The sequence below is a fragment of the Mobula birostris genome, chromosome 28 (assembly GCF_030028105.1).
Source record: "Mobula birostris isolate sMobBir1 chromosome 28, sMobBir1.hap1, whole genome shotgun sequence".
Classification (NCBI taxonomy): domain Eukaryota; kingdom Metazoa; phylum Chordata; class Chondrichthyes; order Myliobatiformes; family Myliobatidae; genus Mobula; species Mobula birostris.
Genome location: NC_092397.1, coordinates 38,476,863 through 38,497,584, shown reverse-complemented (window position 1 = coordinate 38,497,584; position 20,722 = coordinate 38,476,863). Strand labels below are relative to the sequence as shown.

Genomic DNA, 20,722 nt, shown 5'->3' with positions numbered 1-20,722 from the left:
AGCAACACCCCTATAGAATGATTAATTCAGTGACAAAAGGGCTAAAGAATACTGGCGATGTAGTGGTCTGGAGTGACACATAGGAAGAGCACATTGTGGCAGTAGAGAAACTGTTGAAACAGCTGTCTATAGCCAGCCTGACAGTGAACCTCACAAAAAGTGAATTCGGCCACGCGAAAATCACTTATCTGGGATTTGTGGTAAAACAGGGGCAGCTGGCACCGATGCAAGTTAAGGTGCGGGTTATCTCCGACGTCCCAACCCCAACAGACCAGAGAGCCCTGAGAAGGTTCTTGGAGATAGGAAGTTTTGCAAGAACTTTGCGGATATTACCCACCTTCTTACTAAGCTCTTGCCGAAGAATGCTAAGTTGTGGGACGACCCTTGTTATCTTGGTCCGGGACGAAAACCACTGAGAAGTTACACTGATCAGAACCCATTAGTATTTTTGGCCACTATGAAGTTTGCTAAGTTGGAGCCTGGTCTTAGAGGATTACTAAAATAAAACATATAAAAGGAACGGAAAATGTGATTGCTGACTGTCTGTCAAGGTGTTGACAAACTAAAGTTCTCTGTATTAGCCAAATAGCTGATGACCAATGTATACTTGTATGTATCTAATAATGTATTCATGCCTATAATTTTTACCTCGGTAAAAATCCTTTGAAGGGTAGGGGTGTGACCAAGTTATCAGAAGATTGATGCCGATAAGAGAGATAAGAGAAAGACAATGGGGGAACATTCAGAAATGTTAATGGGAGACGAGAGAGATTACCGAAAGGAGACACAGTTCCGAGTATTGTCAGAGACCGGTTGCTTTAAACCTGAACTGTTTGAAGTTTGATGGACAGGCGATACCCCAGCAGGGGGATAAAAGGAACAGGTTCGCTAAGGCAAGGGACACACACGACACCACGAGATAACAAGACCCTGGAAAAGTGGTGTGCCCCCACAAGTTGGTGAGACTTTTGGAGGGTTGGTCGCGGGACCAACCATAGACGCACAGGGTGAGAAGGTACGGTCGGTGGGAACCTGGTGTGTGTGTCCACCCTTGCCTGGGTGCCGGGTTCACCGCAGAAGAACCATTGTATCCAGAATGGAGGGGTCACAGTCGGTGACCTCAGAAGACATTAAAAAGGGCTCGCGCCGATAGCTAACTGCGAAGAACAAAGGTCGGTCTGTTGAATCCGATTTGAATATCAGCATTCGCTCTCTCTCTCTCTCTCCCCAACGGCACGACAGCGATTACTGCGAACTGAAACTGAACTGAACTCTGTGTCACTTGAGATTGATCGTTTTACCCCTAGACTGCGAGAGAGCTTCATTGATCCTATTATCCTAGTTCTGTGTACATGTGTGTTTATTCATTGCTAACCTGTTGCATTTATATCATTACTATTAGAGTACTGTGTAACTTATTTCTTTAATAAAACTTTCTTAGTTCCAGTAATCCAGACTCCAACAAAGTGGTCCATTCCTGCTGGTTTGGCAACCCAGTTACGGGGTACGTAACACTAGGCACAGCTCAAATACCATCTACAAATTTGCCGACGAGACAACCATTGTTGGTAGAATCTCAGGTGGTGACGAGAGGGCGTACAGGAGTGAGATACGCCAAATAGTGGAATTGTGCCACAGCTCAACGTCAGTTAGATGAACGAGCTGATTGTGGAATTCAGGAAGAGTAAGACAAAGGAACACACACCAATCCTCATAGAGGGATCAGAAGTGGAGAGAGTGAGCAGCTTCAAGTTCCTGGGTGTCAAGATCTTTGAGGATCTAACCTGGACCCAACATATTGATATACAGTAATCATAAAGAAGGCAAGACAACGGCCATACTTTATTCAGAGTTTGAAGAAATTTGGCATGTCAACAAATACACTCAAAACTTCTATAGATGTACCGTGGAGAGCATTCTGACAGGCTGCATCACTGTCTGGTATGAAGGGGCTACTGCACAGGACCGAAAGAAGCTGCAGAAGGTTGTAAATCTAGTTGGCTCCATCTCGGGTACTAACCTACAAAGTACGCAGGACATCTTTAGGGAGCAGTGTCTCAGAAAGGCAGCGTCCGTTATTGAAAACCTCCAGCACCCAGGGCATGTGCTTTTCTCACTGTTACCATCAGGTAGGAGATACAGAAGCCTGAAGGCACACACTCAGTGACTCAGGAACAGCTTCTTCCCCTCTGCCATCCGATTCCTAAATGGATATTGAAGCTTTGGACATTACCTCACTTTTTTTCAATATGCAGTATTTCAATATGCACATTTTTAAATAATCTATTCAATATATGCAATTGATTTTCTTGTTTATTTATAATTATCTTTTATTTTATTTATTACTATTTTTTCTCTCTCTCTGCTAGATTATGTACTGCATTGAACTGATGCTGCTAAGTTAACAAATTTCATGTCACATGCCAGTGATAATAAACCTGATTCTGATTCTGAAAACGGTAGAGGTACATGGGCTCCTAAAGCCATAGTCATAGTCATAGTCATACTTTATTAATCCCGGGGGAAATTGGTTTTCGTTACAGTTGTACCATATATAATAGAACCATAAATAGTTAAATAGTAATATGTAAATGATGCCACTAAATTATGAAATAAGTCCTGGACCAGCCTATTGGCTCAGGGTGTCTGACCCTCCAAGGGAGGAGTTGTAAAGTTTGATGGCCACAGGCAGGAATGACTTCCTATGACGCTCTGTGCTGCATCTCGGTGGAATGAGTCTCTGGCTGAATGTACTCCTGTGCTCACCCAGTCCATTATGTAGTGGATGGGAGACATTGTCCAAGATGACATGCAACTTGGACAGCATCCTCTTTTCAGACACCACCGTCAGAGAATCCAGTTCCATCCCCACAACATCACTGGCCTTACGAATGAGTTTGTTGATTCTGTTGGTGTCTGCTACCCTCAGCCTGCTGCCCCAGCACACAATAGCAAACATGATAGCACTGACCACCACAGACTCGTAGAACATCCTCAGCATCGTCCGGCAGATGTTAAAGGACCTCAGTCTCCTCAGGAAATAGAGATGGCTCTGACCTTTCTTGTAGACAGCCTCAGTGTTCTTTGACCAGTCCAGTTTATTATCAATTCGTATCCCCAGGTATCTGTAATCCTCCACCATGTCCACCCTGACCCCCTGGATGGAAACAGGGGTCACTGGTACCTTAGCTCTCCTCAGGTCTACCCCCAGGTCCTTAGTCTTTTTCACATTAAGCTGCAGATAATTCTACTCACACCATGTGACAAAGTTTCCTACCGTAGCCCTGTACTCAGCCTCATCTCCCTTGCTGATGGCAGAGTCATCCGCAAACTTCTGAAGATGACAAGACTTTGTGCAGTAGTTGAAGTCCGAGGTGTAAATGGTGAAGAGAAAGGGAGACAAGACAGTCCCCTGTGGAGCCCCAGTGCTGCTGATCACTCTGTCGGACACATAGTGTTGCAAGCACATGTACTGTGGTCTGCCAGTCAGGTAATCAAGAATCCATGATACCAGGGAAGCATCCACCTGCATCGCTGTCAGCTTCTCCCCCAGCAGAGCAGGGCAGATGGTGCTGAATGCACTGGAGAAGTCAAAAAACATGACCCTCACAGTGCACGCTGGCTTGTCCAGGTGGGCGTAGACACGGTTCAGCAGGTGGACGATGGCATCCTCAACTCCTAGTCGGGGAAGGTAGGTGAACTGGAGGGGATCTAAGTGTGGCCACAGCAGCTCCAGAACAAGTCTCTCCAGGGTCTTCATGATGTGGGAGGCCAATGCCACCGGTCTGTAGTCATTGAGGCCACTGGGGTGCGGCGTCTTCGGTACAGGGACGAGGCAGGACGTCTTCCACAGTACAGGAACCTCTGGAGCCTCAGGCTCAGGTTGAAGACATGGCGAAGTACTCCACATAGCTGAGGGGTACAGGCTTTGAACACCCTGGTACTGACACCATCCGGTCCTGCAGCCTTGCTTGGGTTGAGACATTTCAGCTGTCTTCTCACCTGTAGAGCTGTGAAGCCCACCGTGGTGGTTTTGTGTGGGGAAGGGATATAGTCATGACAGCAGGGTGGGGGACTGTGAGGCGGGGTAGGAGGAGAGAGTGGAATATGTGTTTGTTGGGGGCCGACAACAGATGGCTCATGTGTGGGATGGACAGGGGCCACAATGTCAGATCTGTTAAAGAACAGGTTAAGTTCATTGGCCCTGTCCACACTGCCCTCAGCTCCTCTGTTGCTAGTTTGCCAGAACCCAGTAGTGGTCCTCATCCCCCTCCAGACCTCTCTCATGTTGTTCTGTTGGAGTTTCCACTCAAGCTTCCTCCTGTACCTGCCTTTAGCCTCCCTGATCCTGGCTTTCAGGTCCCTCTGTATTGCCCACAGCTCCTACCTATTTCCATCTCTAAACGCCCTCTTTTTAGCGTTCAGGATGTCCTTAATGTCCTTTGTCACCCATGGCTTGTTATTTGAATAACAAAGGACAGTTCTTGTCGGAACATTGCAGTCCACACAGAAGTTGATGTAATCAGTGATGCACTCTGTGAGCCCATCAATATCCTCTCCATGTGGCTCACAGAGTGCCTGCCAGTCTGTCACCGCAAAACAACCCTGGAGCGCCTCATAAGCCTCCTCTGACCATTTCCTCGCTGTCCTTGAGGTTGCAGGTTTACTCTTCACCAGAGGCACGTAGCAGGGTTTTAGATGCACCAGGTTGTGATCTGACCTTCCCAGTGGGGGGAGGGGAGAGGAGCTGTATGCATCCTTAACGTCAGTGTACATCAAATCCAGAGTCCTCTCCCCTCTGGTTGTACAGCTCACATACTGCGCGAAGTCGGGCAGTGTTCTAGCCATGGTAACCTGGTTGAAGTCACCCGAGATGGTAATGAGGGCACTCGGGTGCTGGGTTTGTAGTCTGGCTATGACGGTGTAAATGATGTTACACGCCAACGTCGGGTTGGCAGAGGGAGGGATGAGAGGGAGGGAGGTACAAGCGATACAGGTGCATGGACTTGCTAAAGTGATACAGGTACATGGGCTCCCTAAAGCCGTACAGGTATATGGCTCCTTACATAGGAGTCATGGGGAATTTGCCGTGCTTATTCAAACTTCTCTTAAACTTTGGAATCGAGCTCACAATCACCTCTTGCGCTGGCAGCTCGTTCCATGGTGTGTCCACTCTCTGAGTGAAGGAGTCCCCCTTCACGTTCCCCTTAAACTTTTCACCTGTTCAAAAAGGACAGGTTACACCTGAACCCAAAGGGGACCAGTATCCTGGCGGGAAAGTTTGATAGAGCTGTTAGGGAGAGTTTAAACTAATTTGGCAAGGGGATGGGAACCGGTATGACAGAGCAGAGGAAGGGGAAAACAGAAATAAATCTAAGATAGTGAGCAGTAAAGATGTCAGGAAAGACAGGCAGGTGATGGGGCAAATTTATAGCCATTGGGATGAGTTGCAGTGCAATGAAGTTGCAGTGAAATCAAAGCAAAAAGTATCAAATACTGGTCTTAAGGTGTTATACTTAAATACATGCAGCATAAGGAATAACGTGGATGATCTTGTCGTACAGCTACAGATTGGCAGGAATGATATTGTGGCCATCACTGAGACCTGGCTAAAGGATGCATGTCTCTGGGAGCCGAACGTCCAAGGATACACGTTGTATTGGAAGGATAGGAAGGCAGGCAGAGGGGGTGGCGTGGATTTATTGGTAAGAAATAATAATAAATCATTAGAAAGAGGTGATATAGGATCGGAAGGTGCAGAATCTTTATGGATTGAGCTAAGAAATAGCAGGGGTAAAAGGACCCTGATGGCAGTTATCTATAGGCCTCCAACCAGCTGCAGGGATGTGGACCACAAATTACAACTGGAAATAGAAAAGGCTTGTCAGAAAGGCAGTGTCATGATAATTGTGGGGGATTTTAACATGCGAGTGGATTGGGAAAATCAGGTCGGCACTGGATCTCAAGAGAGAGAATTTGTAGAATGTCTGCGAGATGGCTTTTTAGAACAGCTTGTTGTTGAGCCCACTAGGGGATCGGCTGTACTGGATTGGGTATTGTGTAATGAACTGGAGGTGATTAGAGAGATTGAGGTGAAGGAACCCTTAGGAGACAGTGATCATAACATGATTGAGTTCACTGTGAAATTAGAAAAAGAGAAGCCGAAATCTGATGTGTCGGTATTTCAGTGGAGTAAAGGAAATTACAGTGGCATGAGAGAGCAACTGGTCAGAGTTGACTGGAAAGGGACACTGGTGGGAAGGATGGCAGAGCAGCAGTGGCTGGAGTTTATGCGAGAAGTGAGGAAGGTGTAAGACAGGTATATTCCAAAAAAGAAGACATTTTCGAATGGTAAAAGGATGCAACCGTGGCTGACAAGAGAAGTCAAAGCCAAAGTTAAAGCAAAGGAGAGGGCATACAAGGAAGCAATAATTAGTGGGAAGACAGAGGATTGGGAAGTTTTTAGAACCTTACAAAAGGAAACTAAGAAGGTCATTAAGAGAGAAAAGATTAACTATGGAAGGAAGCTAGCAAATAATATCAAAGAGGATACTAAAAGCTTTTTCAAGTATATAAAGAGTAAACAACAGGTGAGAGTAGATATAGGACCGATAGAAAATGATGCTGGAGAAATTGTAATGGGAGATAATGAGATGGCGGAGGAACTGAATGAGTATTTTGCGTCAGCCTTCACTGAGGAAGACATCAGCAGTATACCGGACACTCAAGGGTGGCAGGGAAGAGAAGTGTGCGCAGTCACAATTACGACAGAGAAAGTACTCAGGAAGCTGAATAGGCTAAAGGTCGATAAATCTCCCGGACCAGATGGAATGCACGCTCGTCTTCTGAAGGAAGTAGCTGTGGAGATTGCGGAGGCATTAGCGATGATCTTTCAAAAGTCGATAGATTCTGGCATGGTTCCGGAAGACTGGAAGATTGCAAATGTCACTCTGCTACTTAGGAAGGGGGCAAGGAAGCAAAAAGGAAATTATAGACCTGTTAGCTTGACATCGGTGGTTGTGAAGTTGTTGGAGTCGATTGTCAAGGATGAGGTTACAGAGTACCTGGAGGCATATGACAAGATAGGCAGAACTCAGCATGGATTTCTTAAAGGAAAATCCTGCCTGACAAATCTATTACAATTTTTTGAGGAAATTACAACTAGGCTAGACAAGGGAGATGCAGTGGATGTTGTATATTTGATTTTCAGAAGGCCTTTGACAAGGTGCCACACATGAGGCTACTTAACAAGATAAGAGCCCATGGAATTACGGGAAAGTTACATACGTGGATAGAGCGTTGGCTGATTGGCAGGAAACAGAGAGTGGGAATAAAGGAATCCTATTCTGGTTGGCTGCCGGTTACCAGTGGTGTTCCACAGGGGTCCGTGTTGGGGCCGCTTCTTTTTACATTGTACATCAACGATTTGGATTATGGAATAGATGGCTTTGTGGCTAAGTTTGCTGACGATACGAAGATAGGTGGAGGGGCTGGTAGTGCTGAGGAAACAGAGAGTCTGCAGGGAGACTTGGATAGATTGGAAGAATGGGCAGAGAAGTGGCAAATGAAATACAATGTTGGAAAGTGTATGGTTATGCACTTTGGCAGAAGAAATAAACGGGCAGACTATTATTTAAATGGGGAAAGAATTCAAAGTTCTGAGATGCAACGGGACTTGGGAGTCCCCGTACAGGATACCCTTAAGGTTAACCTCCAGGTTGAGTCGGTGATGAAGAAGGTGAATGCAATGTTGGCATTCATTTCTAGAGGAATAGAGTATAGGAGCAGGGATGTGATGTTGAGGCTCTATAAGGCACTGGTGAGACCTCACTTGGAGTACTGTGGGCAGTTTTGGGCTCCTTATTTAAGAAAGGATGTGCTGACGTTGGAGAAGGTACAGAGAAGATTTACTAGAATGATTCAGGAATGAGAAGGTTAACATATGAGGAACGTTTGTCTGCTCTTGGACTGTATTCCTTGGAGTTTAGAAGAGTGAGGGGAGACCTCATAGAGACATTTCGAATGTTGAAAGGCATGGACAGAGTGGATATGGCAAAGTTGTTTCCCATGATGGGGGAGTCTAGTACGAGATGGCATGACTTCAGGATTGAAGGGCGCTCATTCAGAACAGAAATACGAAGAAACGTTTTTAGTCAGAGGGTGCTGAACCTATGGAATTTGTTGCCACGGGCAGCAGTGGAGGCCAAGTCATTGGGTGTATTTAAGGCAGAGATTGATAGGTATCTGAGTAGCCAGGGCATCAAAGGTTATGGTGAGAAGGCGGGGGAGTGGGACTAAATGGGAGAATGGATCAGCTCATGATAAAATGGTGGAACAGACTCGATGGGCCGAATGGCTGACTTCTGCTCCTTTGTCTTATGGTCTTATGGTCTTTCAGCCTTAACCCATGGCTAGTTGTTGTCCCACTCAACCTTAGTGTTTGAACTTACCCCGCCTATACCCCTCAAAGTTTCGCATTGTTCTGTCATGGCTAGTTGTTGCCCTAAGTGCCTAATGGCGGTGTGACGCAGCTCGCAGCGGCCACTCCGGTGGTGATGTCTGTTATTTGTCAAGTAGAGTGCTGCACACAATCCTGATTTGATGGAGACGGATGTGAGACTATGGAGGAACATCTGGAGAAACTTCTGAAATGCCTGTTTCGCTGCTGCTGCTACTGTGTGATCCAGAATCTCCAGAGGGGAAGACCCCGAGTCCTCGGCTTTGCTTGTTGCTTGGCGGCCGGGGCGGGGTCGAAGCGCTCGGCAGAGGACGGTGCTCGGTGTCGGAGGAGCTGGTCGGAGGCTCGAAGTTTTCAGACAGACTCAGAGTCCGCTGCGGTCGGGTGCTTCCAATGGTGCTGCATCGGCGAGTTTGCGGTGCTTGGATGTTCATGGCAGGGAGAGTTTCTCCCTTCTACCGTCTGCGTGAGATGTTGGGGCTATCGGGACTTTCAGAGTTTCTTTTACCGTGCCCACGGTCTGCTCTTTATCAAATTACGGTATTGCTTTGCACTGTTGTAACTATATGTTATAATTATGTGGTTTTGGCAGTTTTAGTCTTGGTTTGTCCTGTGTCTTCTTGCGATATCATTCTGGAGGAACGTTGTATCATTTTTAATGCATGCATTTCTAAATGAGAATAAACGAAAACTGAACTGAAATCTCCTGTCCGTCTGCGGTGACTTTGCGTGGGTGGGACGGGTATGGAGGGCTGTGATCTGACAGACTGGGCACTTTAATGGGTTGGCATGGACTCGATGGGCCAAAGCTCCTCTTTCTGTGCTGTACTTTTCTATGACTCTGCGCTTGATCCTCCTCGGCGGGCGCCAACCAGCATCCCACGATCAAAGTGACATTTCTTCCCCACTCTGATGTTTGCTCTGCACAACCGAACCTCTGGACAGTGCCTGCATGCTTTTACCCCTCGGGCTGCTGCCGTAGGAATGGCCGATTAGGCGGGTGTCCCTAATAAAATGTGCACGCTGCTGAAAATAAACCTGAGTCTGAGTCTGAGATCGGTCAGCATGGAGCAGATGGGCCGAAGGACCTCCTTCCACGCTCTCTGACTCTATAACTCTCGAGTACATCTGAGGCTCCCGGGCGCACAGAGCACTCTGTTAATCTGGTGCACCGACGGCTGAACATTTGACTTCAGGCGAATTTTGCACAACTTCTGAAACTGCAGAACGTGAGGCGGGTCTCAGAGAAGTTGTACAGAGAAGATGAATAAGCCTGATAGCAGGGATGCGAGACGATAAGGATCAGAAGATGCTGGAGCATCGAAACCATAAATGCAAACTAACCTGTTTGACACAAATGGTGCAAGCATTCGATGGGGTTAAACACAAGCACGTTAACCACCATCAGTAAAATCGGTGCTCTCATATGGTCATAGATCTCTGCCAGTTTTTAGGTTTGCTGTCACATCTTCGTGACCTGACATCATCCTATCAGCAGAGATATTGCCCTGACAATTGCATGAGTCAGCAGTCTCGCAGGAGTCAGAGTCACCTCACCCCTTCAAATCCTCCGCCACCTCCCCAGCGTGTCACATTCCAGATTCACTGACACCTCAGCTCAAACGGAAGCCATGCATCGTCGCCTCGTGCTGCTGTCCCTCGTGGCGTTAACCTCCCGCTGCTGCGGAGGCAGGCGGTGTGACCCCAGCGCAGGGCTGGAGAAGGTGGGTGCTAATTACGCCTGCCCAGGGACGCCGGCAATGCAGCTTGAAACTCCCGCTGGGGAATCGGTGATTTCCCGACCATCTACAGTTTACTTGCTTTAGCGACGTGTCTGTGTGGAGCTCCCTGTTTCTTTCCTCCCCTAGCGGGGCCTGTCAGACCTGTCTCAGGGAAAGCCGTTTGAGACGATGATTTTTCTGACGGCGCAGGGCTCCCTCAGTACTGCAGACTGGAGATTTAGTGACTTACCCTAGCGTTTTGCACAAAACCGGTGGTTGTTCTGACAAAGGTTTTCACATGTTCAGGTGTCAAGGGAAGGAGGTCTGAGGTCAGATCGCACCAAATAATACCACAGCCAAGTGGCTGCCTAGTGCCAAGGGTGAAAGTTTGCACCCTGCTTCACAATTTAAAACCAGAGCTGCTGGTCAGGGCACTGAGCAGCTGGAAAGCGCTGTCAATAGAGAAGCAGCTTCTCAGAAGCAGAGAGCCTAGTTCGATCCTGACCTGCAGGGCACCTCTGTGTGTGCAGTTTGCACATTCTCTCTGTCAGCCTGTCAGCTTTCTCCAGGGGCTTCTGGTTTTCAACGATGAACAGAATCAGTGGGTTAACGGTGCGTTTCTGGTGAGGGATCTCGGTGGTTAATGGTCGATTTCTAGTTTGATGATGGACCTCAGTGGGTTAATGGTGGGTTTCTGATCAGGGGTCTCAGTGGTTTAATGTGGGTTTCTGGTTCGGTGAGGGTCTCAGTGAGTTACTAATTGGTTTCTGCTTTGATGAGGGGGCTGATTTGGGTTAATAATGAGTTTCTGGTTCGATGAGGGTCTCAGTGGGTTAAAAGCGGGTTTCTGCTTTGATGAGGGAACTCAGTGGGTTAATGGTGGGTTTCTGATAAGGGGTTTCGATGGGTTAATGGTGGGTTTCTGATGAGGGGTCTCGATGGGTTAATGGTGGGTTTCTGATGAGGGTTTCGATGGGTTAATGGTGGGTTTCTGATGAAGGGTCTCAATGGGTTAATGGTGGGTTTCTGATGAGGGGTCTCAATGGGTTAATGGTGGGTTTCTGATGGGGGTCTCAATAGGTTAATGGTGGGTTTCTGATCAGGGTCTCGATGGGTTAATGTGGGTTTCTTATGAGGGGTTTTGATGGGTTAATGGTGGGTTTCTGATGAGGGATCTCAATGGGTTAATGGTGGGTTTCTGATGAGGGTCTCAATGGGTTAATGGTGGGTTTCTGATGAGGGTCTCAGTGGGTTAATGATGGGTTTCTGATGAGGGGTTTGGATGGGTTAATGGTGGGTTTCTGCTTTGATGAGGGTCTCGGTGGGATAATGGTGGGTTTCTGATGAGGGGTTTCGATGGGTTAATGGTGGGTTTCTGATGAGGAGCTCGGTGGGTTAATGTGGGTTTCTGATGAGGGGTCTCAGTGGGTTGATGTGGGTTTCTGATGAGGGATCTCAATGGGTTAATGGTGGGCTTCTGATGAGGGGTCACGGTGGGTTAATGTTGGTGTTTCTAGTTTCGAAGGGGCAGCCCAGTGGGTTATTGGCCAATATTAACTGCCATTGGTCAGAGAATGGACAGTAATGTGGGAACAATGGGAGTAAAGGAGCACAGACTCGATGGGCTGAAGGGCAGTAGGCACTTCCCCATGACCCTATGACTCCAGTTGGCTCCTATTAATGGGAGATGATAACTGTACTGGGAGTCCCGTGCCCTTCCCCAGGAGAACACTTCCAGGTTTCTCCATCGGAGTGGATTGTGGGATAGGGCCTGAAGCAGGGGATAAAAATCATTTGCCACAATGATTACGGTTCTTTTCTGATTGATTGTCCCAGGACAAGATGATGCTGATGTTTCAAGATTTTATGAAAACTTACAACAAGACGTACAAGGATCAGGAAGGTAAGAGTTGGCCCTTGGGATCTGGAAGGTTTCCTTGTCTTAAAGTGATTTATTATTGTCTCATGTACTGAGTGACAGCGAAAATCCCGGCCACCCTCAGGCATGTTGGCGGTTAACGCAAAACGACGCACTTCGTGGTATGGTTCGATGTTCAATTGGATCTGGCGCGCCCCTCTTGCGGGTCATCACATTACACTGGTCCATCGAGGCAGCACGAGGAGAAAGAGCAACAGAATAAAGTGTTACAGTTTCAGGGAAAGTGCAGTTCAGGCAGGGGATGAGGTGCAAGGCTGTAATGAGGTGGACCACGAGGTCAAGAGTCCATCTCATCATACTTCCGGTCTGTCAATAGTTTTCTAACGATGGGGCAGAATCTGTCCCTGAGCCTGGTGGTAGGTGCTTATGGGCATTTGTATCTTCTCTCCCATGGGGGATTGAGAGTAGAGGGGAGAATGTCCCGGGTGGGGGATGCGGGGTGGTCTTTGATTATGTTGCCTGCTCTCCGGAGGCAGCGGGAAGTGTAGGCAATATGACTAGAGCGATCAATTCTTGACAATCCCTAATTGCCCCCTCGACTTGAATGGTTGGCGAAGCCATTTAAATACAAAGTGTGTGGGTCAGGCATCTCTTCTTCAGTGGTGTTCTTCAACAAGCTGTTGTTGTTTTTGAATCACAATAAACAAACCTTCAAGGTTTGGAAGCCTTGCGATCTGCAGAGGGAAGGGCTTCAATTTATTCCGGTCTTATGTTCAGCTCAACATGGTGGGACAAAGGTCCTATTCCTGTGCTGCGCAGATTTTGGGCCCTAAAGACAACAGAGGCTCAAACAAGGACTGTTCACAGACATTTGGCCCATCTGCTTCGAGAACAGGGGGACCTACCGGTATACATTCAGTGGCTCTCTATTCGCTACCCCCTGTACCTAATAAAGTGGCCACTGAGTGTATGTTCATGGTCTTCTGCTGCTGTAGCCCATCCCCTTCAAGGTTCGATGTGATGTGTGGTCAGAGATGCTCTTCTGCCCATCACTGTTGTAACGTGTGGTTATTTGAGTTACTGTCAGCTTGAACCAGTCTGGCCATTCTCCTCTGACCTCTCTCATTAACAAGGCATTTCCACCCACAGAACTGCCGCACACTGGCTGTGTTTTGTTTTTCACACCATTCTCTGTAAACTGGTGTGAATACCCCAGGAGATCAGCAGTTTCTGAGATACTCAAACCACCCTGTCTGGCACCAACAATCATTCCACAGTCAAAGTCACCTGGATCAGATTTCTACCCCATTAATATAATTGGTTTGAACAACAACTGAACCTCTTGACCATGTCTGCATGCTTTAATGCACAGAGTTACTCCCATGTGATTAGCTGATTAGATACTGCATTAACGAGCAGGAGTACAGGGGTATCCGATAAAGTGGCCACTGGCTGAGTGGCTGTTTGTCAATGTATTCGATGACTTGACAAATCTGCATAAGCAACTGAGCAAGAAAACAGAGGGACTGTGTGCTCTCTTTGTGGGCAGAGGGAGAAAGATTCTCGATACTCGAGGGGTGAGGAGGTGGGGAAGGGCAGAGGGAGAAAGATTCTCGATAACCGAGGGGTAGGGCGGTGGGTTTGGGGAGAGGGAGAAAGATTCTCGATACTCGAGGGGTGGGGAGGTGGGGAAGGGCAGAGGGAGATAGATTCTCGATACAGGAGGGTGGGGAGGTGAGGAAGGGGAGAGGGAGAGATATTCTCGATACCCGAGGGGTAGGGAGGTGGGGTAGGGGAGAGGGAGAAAGATTCTTGATACTCGACGGTTAGGGGAGAGGGAGAAAGATTCTCGATACTTGAGGGGTAGGGAGGTGGGGTAGGGGAGAGGGAGAAAGATTCTCAATACTCGAGGGGTGGGGAGGTGGGGAAGGGCAGAGAGAGAAAGATTCTTGATACTTGAGGGGTAGGGAGGTGGGGAAGGGCAGAGAGAGAGAGATTCTTGATACTTGAGGGGTAGGGAGGTGGGAAAGGGAAGAGGAAGAAAGATTCTTGATACTCGAAGGGGTGGGGAGGTGGAGAAGGGAGAGGGAGAAAGATTCTCGATACTCGAGGGGTAGGGAGGTGGGGTACGGGAGAGGGAGAAAGATTCTCGATACTCGAGGTGTAGGGAGGTGGGGTACGGGAGAGGGAGAAAGATTCTCGATACTCGAGGGGTAGGGCGGTGGGGTCGGGGAGAGGGAGAAAGATCCTCGATACTTGAGGGGTGGGCAGGTGGGGAAGGGCAGAGGGAGAAAGATTCTCGATACTCGAGGGGTAGGGAGGTGGGGTAGGGGAGAGGGAGAAAGATTCTCGATACTCGAGGGGTGGGCAGGTGGGGAAGGGCAGAGGGAGAAAGATTCTCGATACTCGAGGGGTAGGGAGGTGGGGTAGGGGAGAGGGAGAAAGATTCTCGATACTCGAGGGGTGGGCAGGTGGGGAAGGGCAGAGGGAGAAAGATTCTCGACACTCGAAGGGTAGGGAGGTGGGGAAGGGAAAATGCGGAATCAGATCTGCTGCTGGTTGGTGAACAGGAAAATTAAAAACAGTTTTGTGGAGCCTCGTTCTTCTCTGATTTTGTACATGGGTGTGCGTGTGTGCTGCTGCTGGGCTCCAATGAGTTACTTTGCCAAGCCTTGCTGAGATGAACTGTGAAGATCAGAAGATTGAGAGATTATCTAATCAGAGTTCTGGATGGTTATCATCTTGCTGTTTGCAGATTGAACTCTTTGATATCAAGGACACCATCAGAGCAAAATTATGCTTATCTGTAAATTGACGTGGGGCTGTTTCGGGAATGAGTACTGAATGAGCCCGGAAAGGCGAGGAAGGAAAGATACCAGCTATCTGATCTGTCTCTGCGACCCTTAGTTCTATGAATTTCTATCAGATCTTTCCTCAGCCTCTGCCACTTGTGTATCGACAAAACAGCCTCTCCCTACAGCTCATTACTGTTACTAATATACAACCTTTCCACGGAAATGACACCCCCTCTCACCCCATTCCGGGAAACATCTTCGTAAATCTTCTTTGAACTCTTTCCAACTTTCTTAGAAGGGGGTGCAGGCAAAACTGTGCACGGTACTCCAGGTGTGGTCTTATCATACCCGACTGGAAAAAATTAGCGTCCAACTCCTGTACTCAGTGCCCAAACTGAGCTAAGGGCTTGTCTACCTGTGACACCGTTTTCACGGGACCACGTCTTAGCTTCAATGCAAATTTCTGATCAGCCAATCACGTGGCAGCAACTCAGTGCATAAAAGCACGCAGACATGGTCAAGAGGTTCAGTTGTTGCTCAGGCCGAACATCAGAACGGGGAGGGAATCTGACCCAAGTGACCTTGACTTTAGGAATGACTGTTGGTGCCAGATGGGGTGGTTTGAGTATCTCAGAAACGGCTGACCTCCTGGGATTTTCACGCACAACAGTCTCTAGAGTTTACAGAGAATGGTGCAACAAACAAAAACATCCAGTGAGCGGCAGTTCTGTGGGTGAAAATGCCTTGTTAATGAGAGAGGTCAGAGGAGAATGGCCAGACTGGTTCAAGCTGACAGGAAGGTGACAGTAACTCAAATAACCACACGTTACAAAAATGGTGTGCAGAAGAACATCTCTGAACCTTGAAGTGGATGGGCCACAGCAGAATACCAAGAACATACCTAGGCCACTTCATTAAGTACAGGAGGTATGCTCGAGGTCCCCCTGTTCTGGAAGCAGATGGGCCAAATGTTCTGTGAGATGTAAAAACTGTCTGCAAACAGACCATTGTTTGGGGTTCCTTAGCAGTTTGTGAAGATTCAGCATGTCATCTAAAGCTTTGAACTTCTATTGATGCACAGTGGAGAGTATCCTCATGGCTGCATCACAGCCTGGCATCAATACCCATGAATAAAAAATCCCATAAATAGTAGTGGATATGGCTCAGCCCATCACGGGTAAAGATCTCCTCACCATTGAGCACATCCACAAGGATCACTGCCACAAGAAAGCAGCATCCGTCATCTAGGACCCCCACCACACCGGTCACTCTCTCTTCTCACTCCTGCCATACAGGAAGGATGTACAGGAGCCACAGGTCCCACACCACCAGCTTCAGGAACAGTTATTACCCTCAACCATCAGGCTCCTGAACCAGTGAGGATAACCTCAACTCTGAACTGATTCCATCGGGAAGGAGGTACAGGAGCCTCAGGTCCCACACCACCAGGTTCAGGAACAGCTATTACCCCTCAACCATCAGGCTCCTGAACCAGAGGGGTAACTTCAACTCTGAACTGATCCCACAATTTACAGACTCACTTTCAAGGACTCATTGCAAATCACCTCAATATTATTTATTATTTTGTGTATTATTGTTTTTTGTCAGTTTTTCAGTTGGTTTGTCTTGTGTTTCTGTGATATCATTCTGGAGGAACATTGTATCATTTCTTAATGCATGCATTACTAAATGACAATAAAAGAGGACTGCGTGTCCTCATAATGTAATCTAATACTATTATTATTATTATTTATTTGCACAGTTTGTCTTCTTTTGCACACTGGGTGTTTGGTAGGCCTTGTGTGTAGTTTGTCATTGGTTCCCTTGTTTTTCTTTGTTCTCCTGTGAATACCCGTACGACAATGAGCCCCAAGGTTGTGTGTACTTTCATAATGAATTTACTTTGAACTTTGAAAAGAAACACAAGCATTACTCACACAGACAGAAACACAGAAATTGCACAAATACACAATAACACACTCACACACACACAGTCACAGATGCACACACACACTCTCACACACACGCACACACACACACACACACACACACAGAGTCACACCCTCAGACATACTCTGAAACACACACGCACAGCAGACACCCACACTCTCTCACACACAAGCACTCTCTCACATGCACACACAAACACACTTGCACACGCACCCTCTCTCACACAGAGAAACACCCTCATGACAAGCAGACACACTCTCACACATACACCCAGACACACACAAACACACACACACACACTCAAACACAAGCATACTCACATAGACAGAAGCACAGAAAACACACTCACTGAGAAACAAACACACACACGCTTTCACACACAGACATACATACAGACACACAGTCACACACACACACTCAATCACAGACACACACACACACACACTCACTCACACATAGTCACACGCGCACACTCTCTCGCGCTGCAGACAGACCCTGCAATGCCTCTAGTCTTGACAATCTTCCTTTCCCATCTATCCAGCAAATCGTCCAAACACCAGGTCACGCCTCACCCTGGGACCAGGGCTTCGCTCACCTCTTCATTATTTTGCACTGATTGTTGACCTCAGAAAATGTGTCATTAATAACGTTTTGGTCGTACACCTTACCTTTTGAACCACCAGTAAGCAGTCGCCCAACTTCAGTAGCATCACCTTTAACTGGATGCTCTACTGTGAATGCCCAGAAGAAAGTGAACCTCAGGATAGTACAGGGAAATGCCAATGGACAGGTTGATAGGGTGGTCAAGATCGGTTATGGAATACTTGTTTTTACTAGTCGAGGCATTGAGTTCAAAAGTCAAGAGGTCACGTTGCAACTTCATAAAACTCTGGTTGGGCCACATCTGGAGTATTGAGTGCGTTTCTGGTTGCCCCACTATAGGAAGGATGTTGAGGCTTTGGAGAGGGGGCAGAGAGGTTCACCAGGATGCTGTCTGGTTTAGAGGGCGTGTGCTATCACGAGAGGCTGGACAAATTGGGTTGTTTTCTCTGGAGCGTCGGAGGCTGACAGGAGATCTGATACAGGTTTCATCATCATCATCAGATGCTGTGCCCAGCTTGAGCTTTGACTGCCATAGCCCACACACTCTTGTTTCGGGTCAAGTGGATCAATTCATTGTTATTCATTTCCAGTTCTCTGGCTGCTGTCTCCATCATCATTTGTCTTTGTCTTCCTCTTGCTTTCTTCCCTTCAATCTTCCTCATAATTACCATGCATTCTAACTCCTCTTTCCTAATCACATGTCCAATGAAGTTACGTTGCCTTTTCATGATCTCATACATGACTTCTTTTCTTGTGTTTGCTCTGTTCATGACATCCTCGTTAGATATTCGCTTCGCCCATGATATTCTTTGCATCCTCCTCAAAAACTACATCTCTGCTGCTAGAATTCGTTTCCTCATGTTACTAGATATTGTCCAACATTCTGAGCCATATAACATAACTGGATAAACGTGATATTTCAGTACTCTGAGGAGGGTTGTCATGCCTAGTTTAGTGTTGGTCAGTATACTCTTCATTCTCGCAAAGGTGTCTTTTGCCATCCCTGTTCTTCTTTTGATGTCCATGTCGCACCTGGCATCTGATTTCACCTAGTTTCCTGAGTAGCAAAAGTTTTGTACTTGTTTTATGTCTTCCCCGTGTATTCTCAGCCTTCAGATAGGATTCTCCTTCTTTTTGGATATCACCATACATTCTGTCTTTTTGCAATTGATAGACAGACACATTTTTGCACTTTCTTCAACAACTATATCAATTAAGTTTTGTAGCTCTTCCTCTGTACTTGCAATTAACACAGTGTCATCTGCATATCTGAAATTAATGATCAATTTGCCTATGGTACCACAGGCAACCACATTAGAGGCTTTAAAGAGACGGTTAGCAGACAGGAAGCAAAGAGTGGGAATAAACGGGACCTTTTCAGAATGGCAGGCGGTGACTAGTGGGGTACCGCAAAGCTCAGTGCTGGGACCCCAGTTGTTTACAATATATATTAATGACTTGGATGAGGGAATTAAATGCAGCATCTCCAAGTTTGTGGATGACACGAAGCTGGGTGGCAGTGTTAGCTGTGAGGAGGATGCTAAGAGGATGCAGGGTGACTTGGATAGGTTGGGTGAGTGGGCAAGTTCATGGCAGATGCAATTTAATGTGGATAAATGTGAAGTTATCCACTTTGGTGGCAAAAATAGGAAAACAGATTATTATCTGAATGGTGGCCAATTAGGAAAAGGGGAGGTGCAACGAGACCTGGGTGTCATTATACACCAGTCATTGAAAGTGGGCATGCAGGTACAGCAGGCGGTGAAAAAGGCGAATGGTATGCTGGCATTTATAGCGAGAGGATTCGAGTACAGGAGCAGGGAGGTACTACTGCAGTTGTACAAGGCCTTGGTGAGACCACACCTGGAGTATTGTGTGCAGTTTTGGTCCCCTAATCTGAGGAAAGACATCCTTCCCATACAGGGAGTACAAAGAAGGTTCACCAGATTGATTTCTGGGATGGCAGGACTTTCATATGAAGAAAGACTGGATGAACTGGGCTTGTACTCGTTGGAATTTAGAAGATTGAGGGAGGATCTGATTGAAACGTATAAGATCCTAAAGGGATTGGACAGGCTAGATGCAGGAAGATTATTCCCGATGTTGGGGAAGTCCAGAATGAGGGGCCACAGTTTGAGGATAGAGGGGAAGCCTTTTAGGACTGAGATTAGGAAAAACTTTTTCACACAGAGAGTGGTGAATCTGTGGAATTCTCTGCCACAGGAAACAGTTGAGGCCAGTTCATTGGCTATATTTAAGAGGGAGTTAGATATGGCCCTTGTGGCTACGGGGGTCAGGGGGTATGGAGGGAAGGCTGGGGCGGGGTTCTGAGTTGGATGATCAGCCATGATCATAATGAATGGTAGTGCAGGCTCGAAGGGCCGAATGGCCTACTCCTGCACCTATTTTCTATGTTTCTATGTTTCTATGTTTGGATAGGGGATGTGAGGAAGGTGGGGGAATATGGACATGGTGTAAGGAGGAGGGATTAGTGTTTCGGTTTTAGTGTTTCAGATTTGCTGTTTAGCTGGGTCAGTATAACATTGTGGGCTGAAGGGCCTGTTCCTGTGCTGTACTCTTCTACGTTCTATAGTCTGTGCTTTATTTCCAAACAAACTTTGAACAATATGCAACGCCTTGCAGTTGTCTGGTTTGAACACTACTTGCCATCCACTGGCCCACATCCCCAGCTCCAGAAGATGCCCCTAACTATTGTTAACCTTCATCACTGCCCAAACGTCCCAATGACCACTGACCACTGTGAGTGGTAGGGGGTGTGGGTTGCTCGCCACAGACAATGTGACTGGAGGGTAGTAAGGGGGCAGCCTGGGAATGACATGGACTCGAGGGTCAGATTGGTCCTTTTCTACTCTTCACGGGGGGTTAACACGTTGGACTTTCTCTCCTACATAGAGGAGCTGCGTCGCTTTGAGATCTTCATGCAGAACATGGAGGAAGTGAGGAAGCTGCAGGAGGCAGAGCAGGGCACGGCGAGATACGGTGTCACCAGATTCAGCGACCTCTCAGGTATGGCACGACTCCCACCACTGTCATCGCTCGGTTAGCCAGACCCTGAAAGCTCACACTTATTCCTTACTTCCTCGTGCACAAGGAGAGCAGACCGTCCCCCTGTCACCCACACTATGGTGAAGTTTGAGCAAAGTAATACTATTTTCAAACAGAAATTGACCAGCTGGGTACAGGTATTGACCAATCAGTAACCTTGTGTGTGTTGAAATTCTGTTTTCACCAAATCAATCACCAATCACGCGATAATACAGGCATCAATAGCCAATAGGTTCTCCACGTTAAAGGC

At 47.3% G+C, this 20,722-nt stretch overlaps 1 protein-coding gene across 1 annotated transcript in view; it reads left to right on the top strand.

Annotated features, from left to right (window-relative positions):
* Window positions 1–10,046: 10,046 nt before the first annotated feature.
* Window positions 10,047–20,722, top strand: part of LOC140189049 (cathepsin F-like) — a 46,263-nt gene continuing 35,587 nt past the window's right edge. Inside the window, exons 1-3 of the mRNA XM_072245744.1 lie at window positions 10,047–10,182; window positions 12,016–12,082; window positions 20,320–20,433. Coding sequence (XP_072101845.1) covers window positions 10,090–10,182; window positions 12,016–12,082; window positions 20,320–20,433 — 274 coding nt within the window. The 5' untranslated portion in view covers window positions 10,047–10,089. The remainder of the gene's footprint in view (window positions 10,183–12,015; window positions 12,083–20,319; window positions 20,434–20,722) is intronic.